The sequence below is a fragment of the Uloborus diversus genome, chromosome 10 (assembly GCF_026930045.1).
Source record: "Uloborus diversus isolate 005 chromosome 10, Udiv.v.3.1, whole genome shotgun sequence".
In the NCBI taxonomy this organism is placed as follows: Eukaryota; Metazoa; Arthropoda; class Arachnida; order Araneae; family Uloboridae; genus Uloborus; species Uloborus diversus.
The window spans coordinates 20,701,297-20,718,565 of record NC_072740.1 but is presented as its reverse complement, the minus strand read 5'-3'; the positions used below and the strand labels follow the sequence as shown (position 1 = coordinate 20,718,565).

Genomic DNA, 17,269 nt, shown 5'->3' with positions numbered 1-17,269 from the left:
TTTCCGCTTCAATCTGTTTTTTGAACAAAACAATTTTGATACAAAATTATACGATTATGTTTGCCATGCTGTCTATGAAAATATGGATAAGTAGGGGGGAACTCACAGAGCACCAGCTTGGATTCCAGGTTGGTTCTTATAATTTTTGCTTCATATTGCAAAAGCTATTTAATTGCGAGTAGAATTATTCACTGGTTAATTGAGGAGCATTTAAAAAGGTGTTCTTATTATAGCTGTGAGAAGTGTAGAGATAAATTAATGTCAAAATGCATGAATGTTGATCCAAAATCTGAGCTAAAACAAATATTTGTACGTTTTTTGCAAAAAGGCTCGAAAATACAAAACTGTTAAATTGTCAGTTTTCCAAAAAATCACAATGTTTAAAATTCACTTTTCATGAGCAAATTTAGATAAAAGAGCATATTTAAGGCAAAACTGTGCAGTACACTGCCATTTACATTTAATAATATAATATAATAGAATCAGCCACACTGATGGTCCACAAAGTTGCAAAGTTTACTGTTCTGAATCAAAATTCCTTTAAAAGCCATGAATCAGGGGTCACAGTCAGGATTTAAAAAAAGGACACAGTTTTGACAAAATTTTAAAACCATAAATCAAGAAGAACAAACACCACTATTTTGAACATATACATCATTTTTGTCAACTTTGTTATGAACTGCATTCCCTCCACTGCTTAAGAAAGAAACTTTTATTTATCAAGGAAAACATTGGAAGTTCACACACAAAGTTTAAAATGTCTACTGTGACTGCAAGCAATCAATAAATAAATAAAAACCAGAAGTGAAAAAAAAAATGTATTGTTTCAATTAAGAGCACTTCCTCCAAAGTTATTGGGGGGAGGAGGCAGCAGACACATTTCCCCATTTCATAACAATCTGCTTCAAAAAAAAAAAAAAAAAAAAAAGTCAACATGTTTTATTTATTTTGTTGTCTTAAGATTTATTTTTACAAAACATTAAACATATTTCTTTTTCTCTCCCAAACATGAAAGTGGGCAAATAAAGAGGAGTTACTGTCTGATTTGTGTGAATTTTTAGTTCTAAAATATACAAATACAAGTATATAGCATCCCTTTGAATATATTCCATAAAATTTGAATTGAAGGGTAAGAACGGCAGTTAGAGTGTCTTAGTTAAAGCCCAAGAATTTCTATTTCAAAAAGCAAAACTTTTCAGATGATCAGATTGTGAAAAAAAAAAACAAGGCTAGAGATGGACAGATTTGGGGGTAAAGGAGTCAGAGTCTGGAGTCAAAGACTTTAAAACTCTTAGTGTTGAAGTAGGTCATTTTTCCTTCAAGTCTGCAAATCTGCCATGGCTGTAGAGTCAGAGTATAAGTTTGACTGATTTTGGTGTAAATGAGTCAGAGTTGGAGTCGAGTCAAAGGCTTTAAATTCTTGGAGTCAGAGTCTGACAATTTCCTTTTGACTCTACAACCCTAGACACCAAAGTTACATCATACCACACGCAGATCTTCATAGACAAATGATTTCTATCATGCACTAGTGTGCATGCTCTTCAACAGGAATTGTGATACATAAACAATGAATGTATATAAAAAAAAGACTAATAGAAAAAGCTTGAATCAATTTCTGTAGAACTTTCTATAAGCATGGTAAAATGATGAAATGTTAGGACATTCAAAAAAAAAAAAAAAAGAATTCTAGGAAAATTAGAACTACTCTTATTCTTGCTTGAATTAAGCAATGTATTAAATTTATGATTTTTGTAAGAAAGATACACAGTAGAAAGTAATGATTTAAAAAATTAATGTTATTCTTTCAACATAAGATTAATTCCTTTGCATTTAGTATTAGTTTAGTTTAGAATTCTCGCTGTGCAGCTCAGTTGTATCGATTCAGACCAGGAGCCTGATCAAATCTTGTTTCTTTCAATTAATGACTGACAGTCAACAAGCACTCAAAACTTGAAATTAATTGCTTGAGCATAAAAAGACATACAGTAAAATTTTCCATAATGGTATATTTAAAAGAGCTTGCTAGTACAGTCTTACAGAAGTAATGCTCATCTTGCAAGATTCTTTTTACTCCAATCTTTTTTCTTTTTACTCCAATCTTTCCTGGCAAAGAGCTGAATATGAGAAAATTACAAAGAATAACACTTTCATTTATTATCCAGTCAAAAATGAAAAAAAGAATAAGCCATTTGAACTCATATCGAAGACATAAGCACATCATAAATTACTGTATGCATGTTTTTACCAATGAGGAACTATTTTTTATCAATGCAGAAAAAGTCTTGAACTTTCAACTATAGTATTGATCATGAAAGAAGCACATGAAATAAATACTTTTGTGCTGAAATTTAAAACACAAACGTATGAAATACATAAACTTTCAAGAACAGAACAAATGTTTTGGGGGTTACAAGGAATCTTCTTTAATGCAAAAGTGAGCAACTGAATGAAAAGTCAACAAACAAAAAAGATGACAAAGATCTTAAATATTTGCTAATTGCAGGTGCAACTCAAGATGACTAATACTTTGATCATGAAAGAAGCACATGAAATAAATACCTTCGTGCCTAAATTTAAAACATAAATAAACATATGAAATGCATAAATTTGCAAGAAAAGCACATATATTTTGGGAGTTATAAGGATTATTCTTTAATGCAAAAGTGAGCAAATAGATGAAAAGTTTTCCAACAAAAGATGACTTAAGGATCAATATTTGCAAAATTGCAGGAGCAACTCAAGATGACTAATACTTGGAGAACCAAGGAGTGAAGATATTAAGGACTGACTAAATGAATTTGGGAAAATTAGATTAAAAGTTTTAGCTTGTCTTTTTTTGCACTAACTTAGTTTTTTCTGCACATTTTCCTTTATAAACGAAGTTTTAATTGGCTTTCTTCTTTTTTCTTCCCTGCAGTTAATTTGGCTTCAGCATCGATGGTAATTCCTAACTATTTCAATCAACTTTAATGGGGATTGTTGCATTCACCCCAACTTCAATGGGGCATGTCACTTGAAAGGATAGCAAAAAGGAGACCGATTTTACGAAATAATAGTTCCTTCACACATAAATATCCATTTTCATCAAATCCCTTATTTATGTCAATTTATTAAAACTACAGCACTTGACCCAGTAACTCCTAAATAAAATGAAATATTTTCAATATTATTTAGAATGACACTACCTATTCATGTACAGACACATTCAGGTGATTTTGGTTATGAAATCACGGATTTATAATAAACTACTTCGATAATAGTAGCCTTTTGCCTTAAAATACATTTGAAAAATGTTAAAAAAGAAACATTGTACAATGTCCTTTATTTCATGTAAGAAACAGATATTTAAATTGAAGAGCATAATAAGAAAATACTATTTTTCATTTCTGTTTTTTATAGATTTCATTAATACTAAGTTACAATCGAACTCATCAATTAGTCTTGCAATACAGAAGCAAACTTCAAAGCTAAAAATTTTTGAATAAGAGAAAAAGGTATCACTATTTCATGAACTGTTTCAGTTTCACTTGAGCATGATTTACATGACTTAATTTTCTAATAACACTTAAGAAAATTATAAGATGCATTTACCGAAATACATAGGCAGTCAAATACATCTTAAATAAAAAACAGGCATTTTAAGAGAAAATTAAACTATACAGGGTGAATTTGACCTAATCCAGGGTTGTCAACCTTGGGGAAACAATCTGAGGAGCATCTGTGGCGATTTTGAGGAGCACTTTGAAATTTTGCGAAGCAGCTCAGTATTTTGCATAAAATTCAATAAAAAAAACTAAAACCACTTATCTAAATTTGTTTTTGAGCTTTGAATCATTTTAAGCACTAGCATAAAAATAAAAAAAACAGTTTTAAAAACTATGTCATGCTTGAAATCGCTCGGCCGGGAAATGCAGAGTAAGATAACTTTTTTGCGGAGCAATTCTGCAAGATGCGGAGCAGTTGGCAATCCTACTAATCTGCCATACGAAAGAGAGTATTAGAAGAGCCTAAGTGAAGCATAGCACCACCCATTATCCTGTTCAATTTGTAACCGAGTTATGGTAGATAGAAGAGAAATGAGCCAAAAAACAAATTTCTGAGATTAAGACCGATTTTTGACATTTCTGAGAATTCTACACACAAAATAAGAACATATTTGAAAAGAGCAGACACAATCCTATACAATGACTTTCTTCATCGAGATAGTTACATTTTTCAGAGAGCTACAAGCTTTGAAACATTCAAAGTACTGAAAGTTGAACTGGTGCCAAAATCTGTAAACAGTATTTTCAAAAACAAGGGTTTTGAGCTACAACCGGTCAAATCTACTAAAATATGATCCACCCCACTAGCTTTCATGTAATACCACAGTAAATCATGTTAGAGATAAGGCTTGGCAGAAATTCAACCTTTTGTTTGAAAGATAAAAATCAGAGTTTGTCAAAAAATGGACTAGTAAATGAATCACAGCCACCTAAGTGCAAAATCCCTCTGCAAATTTCTACCTCCGTCTGTTTTTTTGAACAAAACACAATTCTTATGCATCATTATAAGGTGAGTATGTTTTCGCCTTGTTTGTCAAAATATGACCAGACGTCGGGGAAACTCGTTCGACTCTCTTAGATTTTGGGTTCCTGTTTTTGATTTTCGCTTTATATCGTAAAAACTATTTAATTGTGGGTAAAATAATTTAAGTTGAATTAAAAAGCATATAATTAGCTTTAAAAATGTATTTTTATAAGCTGTAAGAGATGCAGAGATATTTGATTCCAAAGTTCGATGATTTTTTGGAAAAGTGACTTTTTTACTCACATGTCTTTATTTTCTATGATTAAATATCAGTTTTCGTTTTAGCTCGGATTCTGGGTCCACATTCGTGAACCTTTAATTTAAATATGTCTATGCCTATAACAGGTTGGGAGTGCCACAATGCATTGGTAAGACTAGCATGCAAGAAATAAGGTTTCCCTATACTGGGTTCATGATCACTGTGTCATTATAGGCAATGAATTGGCTGATCAATTTGCTGAAGCAGAGTTCCAATATACCGGTTGTGGGACCCGAGCCTGCCGTACAATGCAGTTGATGGTGCTCCCATAGGGACCCACATGTTCCCATACGACGTTTGCTCTCAAACATTTTTTAGACATATAACGTATACCCTCAAACTTCAAAATTTTTTATGATGACATTATGTATATGATCGCATACACATCTTGTGCATAATGTATAATACCCTGGAGTATATCCATTACACACCCGTCAGAAAAAGAGATGTGAACATCACTAAATGCAGTAAGGATTACTACAAAGAACCTACTTATGGGTGAATCCTATTGTAGGTATCTTTAGTTTGACTCTCAAAGACATCCAAAGTTCTCAACCAGCAGCCTCCTGGTCCAGATCCAGTGAATTGCTTAATTTGAGTAGGAAAGAGATAAAAAGTCTGTTGGGATACTAACTTGACACTTCTCTCTTAATAGGCATCTTAATCTGATGGGCTAAACAATTGGTTAGGCAACTGCTGAAATATGTTTCTGTTATTGGGCACTATTAGTGCTCAAAGCAGGGATAGTACAAAAGACAGGTGGTTTCAGTGCTCACGCTAGTTTCAAGCACCCCCCGTTTCACTTGATACTTCATAACAGCTACAATAACAATACCGGTTTAGAGATAATTTTATGCTATTTAATCCATCATGAATTGTTTTACCCGCAAATAAATACTTTTTACGATATAAAGCGAAAACTGAAAAAACTCACCTGAATCCAACAGAGCGCAAGTTTTCCCGATATCCGGCCATATTTTGACAAAAGATGAAAACATTCTTATTATTATGAATAAAAATTATGCTTTGCTCAAAAAACAGATGTATGTAGAAATCTGCAGAGGGATTTTGTACTTAAAAGGCTGTGATACGTTTACTAGTCCATTTTTTTGACAAACGCCAATTTTAATCTTCCAAACAAAAGGCTTAATTTCTGCCGAACTTGATCTCGACAATATGATTTGCTGTGATATTATTTGAAAACTAGTGGCCAGTTTTTAGCAGATTTGACCGTTTGTAAATCAAACGATTGACTTGAAAATGCTGTCTACAGAGCACCAATTCCTTGGATACTTTGAATGTTTAAAAGCTTGTAGCTCGCTAAAAAATGTAACTATCTGGATAAAAAAAAATCATCTTATAGGATTTTGTTTGCTCTTTTCCAATGTGTTCTTATTTTGTGTGCAGAATTCCCAGAAGTTTCAGAAATTGGTCTTAGAAATGTGTTGGCTCATTTGTCTACTTTCTATCGTTACTCCTTTATGGTTATGAATTGAACACAATAATGAGTGGTTCTATGCTTCACTATGGCTCTTGTAACACCCCCTTTCGTTTGGCAGATTTGATCAAATTTACCCTGCATAAGTGATAAATATGTGTCGTAAAATTTCTAAGACAAAGTTGCACTGAATTCAAAGATGACACGTTCAGTACAAAAAAGAAAGAATACTTCACATAAGTTAAAGTTTATTCAAATGTAAAAATATACATTTATGATACACTGATGAACATTTTAAAAACTAATGTATTCAACAAATATTAAAGATTTTAAGGCACTATATTTGGTGGCTGAATTTACTATGAATACATCAAATAAAAATTCTTTGGAACTTTGAATGGTAAACACAAGAAACATTCACACATTATGTGAAGTTTTTGCATGTACACAAAATTGCATAAAATTATTTATATAGTGATTATAACTAATGGGAATGATTATAACGGGAGTGATTATAACTTGGAATTATAACTACTAATCCCAAGTAAAATAATTTCAAAAAAGAAAGAAAAATAATAATATAAATAAAAAATATATATAAATAAATCAGCTACAATAACAACCATATGGAATTTTTTTTCCAAGGAAACAATGCATGCAACAGAACCAGTTATCTGGTACAAGTTCCAATAAATGTTATGCATAGATTAAGCATGATTTTATCTAAATTATGCAAAATTATTGTTCAAATTTAATGAAATAAAAAAGATAAATCAATATAGTTAGATTTGCGTAGCTTTAATATTGCTCTAACTAGTCATTTGTAATGCATTTAAAAATTGTTCTGAATAGTAATCATTATTAGAAAAACTAATCTGCTCTACTTAAATGCATTAAGAGATGAACTGGTAGTAATTTTCGATTTTAAAAATACTATACGCAATTTATAAAGCAGTTGGAGCAATTGTACGAAATGTTGAATGACATAACATGGGCTACACAGTTTGGAGGATTAGAAGCTCTGTAAGATAAATTAATATTTGTTACACTAACAGATCCATGAAGCATGGAATGGCTTTTTAAAAATATCACAAGGCATATTATATATATATTTATATATATATAGCTTCTCTGAATACTAAATCTAAATACGTGATGTAAAATTGGCAGGAAATAAGCCTTTTTTTCCTTCGAAAACACCCATAAGCCATCCTTCCTCCTGAAAAAGTAAAAGACGGATTTAGCAATTTGATTAAAACGTTTTCTCACAGGAATTAAAAAATAAATTACAAAATCAGATTGCATTTTATTGGAACTTTAAATAATACTTTCTGTATTCAATAATATAAGATGAATGATTGAATAGTGTAAATTAATGATTAAAAACAATTAAGATAAAGAAGCATTTTTCCCCAGGAAAAAAAAAAGCACAGTTCCCAAGGTGACCATAGTTAAGATTCAGTTTACAATTGTAAACAACAGATAACATTAATGCTTACAATTAAAATTTAATTTGTTACCATGCATGTACAGTATGTTTTAGTTCCTTGAGTATTAGCATAGAAAAAATAATAAAAAAGAAGCTAAGTATCCTCAGTGAAGCAATAAACTGCTGATGTTTTTTTTTTTTTATTTTTTAAATATTAGCAATGTGATAAAAAAAATAAGAGTTCTACTTTTACTTTTAAAAGTAAAACCATTGCACTTGTATACATACTTGGTTCAGATGCCAGTTATGTTTCAAATATCTGATCTTTTTAAAAGCAAATGTAAATAAAATAAGATGTCCCATGATTTATTTTTGTATCAGGCGAGAGCAAATTTTGCTTATTACACCACAGTAAATACGAGAAAGTGATATTACACAGCAAGTGACACTGTGAACATTTATGTAAAACTAAATTGGTTTAGAACAAAAAAGAACTTCACCATGATGAATTGTCACAATGAATTGTATTAGTTAGAAACAGTATAATATCAAACTAGAAAGTGAAAAACATAACTTCCTCAATACCAAAGGTCATATATCAGCAATATTTTGAGTTAATTGTCAGATTTGAATGAAAAAAGAAAGCTAAAAACTAAAAGCATAACTCTTGAAAAACATTGCAAATAATGCAAAACATCAGAACTTCCAAAAATGATCAACACCTAGTAAGAATTTTTAGCAATTCTGATTGTACTGTATACTTGTGAAACTTTACTGCTCAAATATATAGATAATTTTACCGCTGGCCATAAAAACTTATACTATGGCCTGGGTTATTGGTCAATATCAATTTGGCCATTTGGAGTCAGTTTCAGTACAGATGTAAAAAGATGTTGCATTTATCCTAAATGCAACTTTTTACAAAACAGAAGTTATATTTGAGTAAATGTACAGCTAATCAGTAAGCGTGCATATTAGGGTAGCCTTTGTATTTTAACTCTAGCTAAATTCCCCCCCCAACCCTCTTATTAAAACATAAAATAAATAAAAGTGAGTACAAAATTTTAGCTCAGTTGGACGTACCACACCTAACATGAAATTTTTGCCTTTTCACCAAAAAGTCATTTTGCAGGGATTTTTTTATTTTCTTTTATTTTGAGGTAGCCTTTGTTTTGACTTTGAGCTACATCTTACCAAAAGTGTTCTTTTTTGTGACCTTGTTTGCTATTTTTCGACCCGGACATAAATCAAACTTTTCTTAAAGGTTGGAGAAGCAAGACACAGAAATTTAAGCACACATTTAACATAGATGATTGCCAAAGAATCAGCGCTGCATTGGGAAGGAAAATTTCTCTCAGCACTTACCAGTGAATCTGGTAAGTGCTGAGAGAAATTTTCCCTTCAATACATTGGCAATTTGGATTAGAAACATTATTATCAAGAATTCTTGGAGTTGATTATGATATTTCTTGGAGGTATTCTAAATAACAGGGATAATTCATTTTCCAAGATATGTAAGTCATGATAGGTGAACGTCAAAGGATATTTATCGTACTCAAAGATTTACTTGTTTCAAGATCAATTTCAATTATCTGAGAGAGAAAAAACCTCTATAAAGGTTATGAATTTTTCTAGATTGAGTGTTGGTTTCTATCACTGGAAGTGATTAAAGCGCCTATGATTATTCTTTATTGACTGATTGGTTACCAAGACCCAGAAATCAATACGATTGTGCTTTAAAAAAATTAAAACCCTCACTGGTACTCAGCCCCTAAAAGCTATGGATCTATTCCTATTTCATGACAATGTTCCATCCATGGCATGGGGATAAAACCACAATGCTAACCCTCAAAGGGGTTTTATTGCCTATAGACAGAGTTTTTATTTTTGGAAAAAGAACTTTCTTCACTGGATTTTCTAAGCAGTACCCATTACCTTGACAAAGACTCTTCAACACCGATGGATGATCCTGGTAGACGATGGAATTGAAATACTAAACAAAACAGTTTTTGTGAAAGATGCTATAGAAAGATGTGAGATACTAATCTAGGAGTATGAGATTATTTTCACTATAAATGAAAGTGAGAAACAATTTATTTAAAACTACTAATGTTAATTAAAAAAAAGACAAAATTATAAAAACAAAATCCCACTTTATTTCTGCTTCTTCCAAATCTTGAAAAAATTTTACCTAAAAAATAGTACATTAATTACTTAAAAGACAAAGGAGTAAACAGTTGCTAATGGGTCATTCCATTCGAAATGAGCAAAATTCGCAAAAAAGTGGTGGCCACATGGTAACAGACTTTTATGAAATTTGGTATACAGGTTCCTTTTATACCTATATAAAAGTATATATTTTTGCTTTAAATTTTTTATTTGAATAGTTACATGCGATTGAAAATTGGTCAAATTGAACAGCATTCTCATAAATGCTAAATGTTGCATTTCTGAAGGCATGTATCTTATCAACTATTAAATGAAAACATAAAAGTTATATGTTGTTGCAATCTATGGAGTAGGGTAATTAATCTGATGTCAGTAAAATTTTCAAAGTTATTATAATTAACTTTTAACTGAGGTTCAAAAACTGAAAATATTTCAATTTTCTCATAATTAAGCATTTTATTTTTTAATCTCAATCTTTAAGGAATGGATTAGCTTTGATGAAATTAATACCCAATAATGTGCTCAGTATCATAAAAGAAATATCTTACTTTTGAAGTTGTACTTTAACTCCTTTGGCTTCAAAATCAGTTTTAAACTTAGTGACATTTTGTAAAATGATGATTTTCCCTTTCACACAGACACAAAAATTCAAATGAGGGAAAATTCAGACAACTATAAAATTTTACAAGAATATAGAGCTGTGTTTCTACTATTTGCTTGAAGAAACTCGAAATTGGTTTTTGATTTCTAAACATAAAATAAAATTCAGAAAAATAGCATTTTCTTTGTATTTTATGAGTCAATCCATGCAGGTTCGACGGCTGGGTACGCTCGACCATTTTTTAATTTTTTTGAAATTCATATCCCTAAAAGCTGGATATGAAAGATGTTAAAAACCACTTTTATTTTTTCTCTCAACTGGACCTTAGATTTTTTAGAGGTCATCAAAAGTGATCTTCGTAGTCAAAAATGGGACTTTTAGATCTTTGCATTTTGGCCAAAATCTATTTGAATTACATTTAAGACAGTTAATTTAACGCTTTGATGTTAAAGTGCATAAATTGATAGTCTTACGTGCTGAGTTACGTAAATGTAAGTTAATAATTAAAATTACGGAAACAGGTTCAAGTTCAAGGTCAAATGTCAAAATTTTACTCATTTCAAAGGGGGATAACGGGGATGGAAAGACAAAATGAAATACGGCAAAAACTAATCACTGGAACTATGCTAAAAAGAATATGTAACTGTTGCTGTGTGTTTGCGCATCCGTTACAGATTACAGCCCCTCAAAAATCGACAAAATAACAAAAATGACATTTTTAGACCCCTGTAAACCAAAAGGGGATGGAATTAAAAATAAAATTTCTTGGCCAATTGAATATTCCATTCAAGTACTATACATGTTATACATATTGTTTTTTGTATTTGGTTTGTAAAAAAGATACAGGTCTTTGAAATTGAGCAATTTTGGTAGTCAATTCACACTAAAACAGAAATAAAAAGTGTGAAAACTTCATTGCACCTTCTTAAATTACGTATATTGTGCCCTATGTAATACATTATACTGAAAAACATATTGTAATTTTCAAAATACCCTTATATGAAACACACACATGTTGAACCTTGTGATGTGAAACACATGTTGACCCTTATGTGAAATTACGAGAATTCAAAAAACTAGATAAACGACTCAATGATGCAAAAGCAAGTATATCTAACATTGATTTCGATTTTTTAAAAATGTACATTTTAGCAAGTACTTCATAAACATGTTTTTGAGAAAATGAGACACGAAAGAAATGGTTAGTTTTGCTAAATTTACAATAAAGAGAACTAACTAATGAAATTTTGCCTTAGTTCAAGTTACTCTAGTAACAAAAATACGCTGATACCAATGATTAAAATCTAGTAGCATCTAAAAGACACTTCAATATGTTACGTAAAAAAAAAAAAAACTTGAGTAAATTTAGAGCATTCCCTCATCTTCAAAAACATATCTAAAATTGAGGAAAAAATGAAATTTTCGGAAATTTTTGATTTTTTAAAGTACGATTTCGTCATCAAGAAATTCATAAACAATTACTAAACTAGAGCATATAGTTAGTTATAGATAGTTTTTCAGTCTGAATCATTTTTACTGTTATTTTTTCATTAAAAGAGCTAGAAGAGTGATTTGAAATCTGAAGTAAATTGGCAAAATTTCAATATTTGTTAATATCTCAGATTCAAAAAAAGATCCGAATAAATTTTACTTTGCTCTTTCCCAATAGAGATTTGTTTATAGAATGCAGAAATATTTATTTTTTAAGTGTACGTTTATAACTTATGGAGTTATTGAGTCACAAACGGGCAGCAATGAACTCTGAAAATTTAGGCTTAGCGTAAGCATCAACTTCTAATTTCAATAACAAAGCAACAAACAGTTTTTAAACTTCCATACTTTGCATTCCCCCATAGATATGCATGGTTTACCTAAATAAAAATTTTCATTGAAATCTGTGACATGTCAGCCACAGCTGATTTGCTCATTTCGCATGGAATGACCCTAATGGAAACTGTTTCAGCTATGACTGTATGGTTTTTATTTTACACAGTCTGAATGGCGTAAGAGGAAAATTCCAAGTTATGTAAAATAAACAACTTTACAGACTACAGAACAGCCTCTATTGGTGAATCCTGCTGTAAATCGAGTTTCAATGTGTTGGTGCTGAGAGAGAGAGAGAGAGAGAAAAAAAAAAGCAGATAATCAGCTGCAGCATATTTCCTGCACCTCATTAATTTAAAACTTTTTTAAAAGATAATATGCAGGAAAATACAGTATTTATTTTTGCAGAAATACTTGATTTTTAACAAATAAGTAGTTTTTGTTGATTTGTTTACAAAATCAAATATCTTCATAAAATTTTTCAAGTAAAACACAGGTAGCTTACATTTTAACAGATCTACAAGAACTTTTTCACTATAAAATGAAAATAGTGATAATGAACATGTGATTAATATTGGGCAAAAAATAATGGTCACGGCAGCTTTCTTCAGTTAGAGAAAAGTAAGCGTACCGTGTTACTGCAAAAAAAAAAAAAAAAAAAAAAATATTCAAAGCATTTTTTCTTTTTTTGCCTTTTGAATATTTTAATACAAATTAAGGGTGAATTAGGCAAAATAATTATTTGCAGAAAATTTTTCAGTTAGGATTTGTGTTCACAGAAAGTTTTTCATTTTATTTAAGTCTGGGGGGGGGGGGGGAGGAAACTCTTGGTCAAATGGATTTTTTCTTCTAAGTAATATCACTTAATTAAAATCTTACTTGTTCATCTGGATCATCATAAGATATAACATCTATTATATCACCAACATTAAATGACAATTCATCAAGATCTTCAGCAACATACTTGTAAGTTCCTTTAACCTATGAGAAACCAAGTTTTTCTTTGACTTGATGAATTAAAAATATGCAAAATACCTTGAAAATATAGCAGTTGCAGAACAGAAATACTTTTAAACATTGTGACAAATTATGCAGTAAATAAAAGCAAAGAAAATTCAATACCTTATACAAAAAACGTGAATGTGCTTGAAGAGTATCGCCACCAGCCAACTTATCTTCCTAGGAAAACATAAGATTTGTTCATTGAATTCCATTTATATTGAGCATAATTTTGACTTCAACACAAAAAAAAAGAGAGAAAAACTCTCTTGTAAATTGCAAAATACAATAAAGGCTACTGAAATATTCTATTTTAATACCATAAAGATCTAAAAAAAACTTAATCAAAAATTTAATACTTAGATTTAGGCAGATAATCGTTAAACAAACAAGTTCAACTAATAACACTGGTGAACAAAGATCAAAACACATGAATCAATTATACTGCAGCTACAGATGCAAACCTTGAAGAATATCGTGTGTTAGGCACGCTGCTTTTAGGTACTTCTTAATGCCTGTCCGTAATTGGATAAAATCATTGGTTAGGCTTACTTAATGCAAGCCTCAGAATCAAATGTCTTACAGCCTTATATAGACCAGTATAAGTACAGGCAGGATTCATGGTACTTAGGGACAACCAGAGATGTAACTACCAAACTCTGTGGCATGACAGTCCATGAGAGCCAAGGCCTATTGTACCCAACTCAGTTTTCCTGAACGCGGAACCCTCAGTGTTTGGTTTACAAGTACGCTTGGAACTCATTTTATCGACCCACTGAAGGGATGAACCGCTGAGTCAACCATGCCCAACCCGAGCCTGAATGGTAAGAGTGCGAAGCGCTACCACTGAGACCTTGGACTAGGCTTCAGAGATGCAACTAGAGGGTGGCTTTTAGCTCCCCCTCAAACATTGTTGCAAATTTGCAGTGAGCAACGAATGAAGTATAACAAAAATAGATGCAGTAAACTCTCAATTAACTGCAGGAGGATTATCCGCCTGGTAATTTATCTGCACTCATTCACACTTTTTTTTTTTGTAGCAATGATTTAATGTGATTGAATGTAGAAAATTGTACTCATTTAACCTTAACAAGTGCAAAATCTATATTTTTAGACATTTCTATTTCTTCCTTAATCCTCTCCCTTAAAATGCCATCAAATTCTCCGAGGCCACCAAAACTTGACTAGTCGTAAACAAACTTTAACATCTATTCAGGCCTGACTACTACTTAGCTTCTAATATTTGGCTTCAGGGGGTCATTTTACATAATAATTTCCAAGAACGGTGTCAGAAGTAGTTTGAAGTTTTTTCTTCTTCTTTTTTTGGTTAAGCTGCACAGTGTTATTGATTAATAAAAATCAATAAATGGATAACTTAAAGATTTTGCAATTAATATTATGTATAAAGAATTTCATTAGAAATTTTGAAACTATTTTGTTTATTTTTAAGTGCTCTTCATTATTTTTAAGTCAGCCATTGCAAAAAAAGTCTTAATAATCCTCACTCCTGATTAAAAAGCATAAAATGATAAACGTTTCCCAAACTATAAACATAAACACATTTTGTTTAGTCATTTGAAAAAAACCCAGACATTATAGTTCAGGCAAACCTAACTTGGCAGCATTGTGAAGGCTAAGCAGATCGTAATAATGGCATTATTACGCTGCCAAGTGAGGTTTGCCTCAACCATAGAACCTTGTAAATAATGAATAATTTTATTAAATCTTGTTTGTCTTTACAAGATATAAATTTGCACAAGATAAATAATGTGAATTGAACTGTAAGGAAAAAATGTACATCTCAAATTTACGACAACAATTACAAGTATGCTATTTTACAATTACTAAAAAAAGAGAAGAAAAGCATCCAGCCCCTGGCATGTATTTCAATTTTGATGCCTTGAATTCTAATTATTTTATTTTTTTTTTGCAATCACAAATTGTGATAGGATCCTACTCGTTGGGTTTCTAGTTTCTACAAATGGAATGGAAAAGAAATTTGCACCTGTCATATTATGATCAGTGATTTTCTAGATTAGTTAATATGATGCATAACCATAAAAAAAGAATGGTAATTAGACTGTGGTAATAATCATATGGTTATTATTGCCTATTTGCAGCTGTACACTTATAAAGATTATATTGACAGCATGATGGTATTTTTTATTTCTTATTCATCTTAAATAATGGGAATTAGTAATCTGGGAAAATTTTATATTTGGATTAAGTTTTGCTTTTTAGGTGTTTAAAAAAAAAAAAAAAAAAAAAAAAAAAAAAAAACCAGTTTTTCAAAATAAAATCTGCTTGACTTAAGATTGGGTTAACAAAAATGAATGAACGCAAACCGCAGACCATTTGTATCCATGACAACAAAAATCAGTCTCTTTAAATACATGTTAAGAACAAGCTAGACATTTTCTCCATCATGATAATCTAGGAAATTAAAGGAACATCAACTATGGTCAAGTGAGGATAATAAGCAATTTGTGAATGCTGAAAAAAGCACTATGTACTAAAAACACTTTTAAAGAAGTAATGTGCTAGGTCTAAAAAAGCTACTTTATCAAGACTTCAATCATAAAATAAGACATTGAAAGAATAAACTGAATGTAATATTGAAATGATTATCAGGAAGTATAAATTCAAGCTGAACAAATATTTGTTTTGGAATCCCAAATTTCCAATGAATTAATTCTATGAAAAAGTTCCCATGTCACATTTTATAATGGAGCAGAAATTAATAACATGAAGCATCAAGTTTGGGGTCTTACATATAATTGTAAGTACTAAGTTTTGCTGTTTGCTAGGATTTTCAAATTCGAGTGTTACAGCTACAAGAATTGTGCAATTTACTGTCTTGGCAAAATTTCTAATTTATGTATAAATCTCAATTGAAACAACGATAACAATAAAATTCTTACGGTCATTGCAAAATCAAATGAGCTAATGTGTGCATCACATGACTTCCTTTTATGCCTTGGAGTAAGCAAAGAAACACTTTAGATATTTTTGCCTCAAGTTTGTTGCAAACTGAAGCAAAAAACCTTTTAAACAGATTAATTTTCCTAATATTGGACACGTTAATGTGATTCATTGGTTAACTCTCTAAATATCCCCAATAGTGGCCAAAATGAAACCAAATTTAAAAAAAAAGAAGAAAAAAAGCCAAATTTTTTGCTGCCTAGTTGGTGAAAAAACTTGCCGGCCAAAAGTTTGGCGATATGTCGCCAAGTGTTTGCTAAATTATAACACCACTTGAGTTTGCATTGATATTAACAATGATTTTCCCCAAAAAAGGAGTAAAAGACCCCCTTAGGAACATCCGAATGCAACCAAAAGGGGAGGTGCACAACTAGACCCCAATAGGAGTCTATGTACCGAATTTCAACTTTCTAGGACATACTGTTTTTGCGTTATGCAAGGCACATAAGTACATACAGACGTCATTAGAAAACTTGGGGGGGATCGTCAAAATGGATATTTCATTCTTCCACATGTGGTCGGGTTTGAAAAACATTCAACATTCATTCGGGGGCGAGCAAAATGGAAATTAAGGTCTACTTTTGGGTCAAAATTTTTTTCGTGTGAATACAATGCTTCCTTTACTTTGTAAAAGGATGTAAAAAGAAACAAGAGAGAGGGGTGAGTTTAGTCAGGGGTCTGAAATGGTAGTTTAAAAATTCAGTTTTAGACAATCTTTAGTATGTTAGGAGGGGGTGAGTTTTGATGGCCTCCCCCAGCAATTTTTGGAAATTGAAACTCCAAAATTGCAATGGTATGGAGTCTTTCATTATGTTAGAAAGAGGGGAGCAGAGAGGGTTTGAGGATTTGCTTCTGAAGCTTTTTCAAAATTGTAGTTCTAAAAAATAGTTTAAAACCATCTTGCTTGATGTTAGGAAAAATATACATTTGGGGCTTGCCCCCGAAATTTTTTGAAATTCAAGCCTTAAAAACATGATTGTAAGCTATCTTTGGAAATGC

At 31.2% G+C, this 17,269-nt stretch overlaps 1 protein-coding gene across 1 annotated transcript in view; it reads right to left on the bottom strand.

Moving 5' to 3' along the window:
- Positions 1-6,505: 6,505 nt before the first annotated feature.
- Positions 6,506-17,269, bottom strand: part of LOC129231464 (myc box-dependent-interacting protein 1-like) — a 62,226-nt gene continuing 51,462 nt past the window's right edge. Inside the window, exons 11-13 of the mRNA XM_054865789.1 lie at positions 13,412-13,468; positions 13,169-13,270; positions 6,506-7,485 (exon numbers count right to left, since the gene is read on the bottom strand). Coding sequence (XP_054721764.1) covers positions 7,411-7,485; positions 13,169-13,270; positions 13,412-13,468 — 234 coding nt within the window. The 3' untranslated portion in view covers positions 6,506-7,410. The remainder of the gene's footprint in view (positions 7,486-13,168; positions 13,271-13,411; positions 13,469-17,269) is intronic.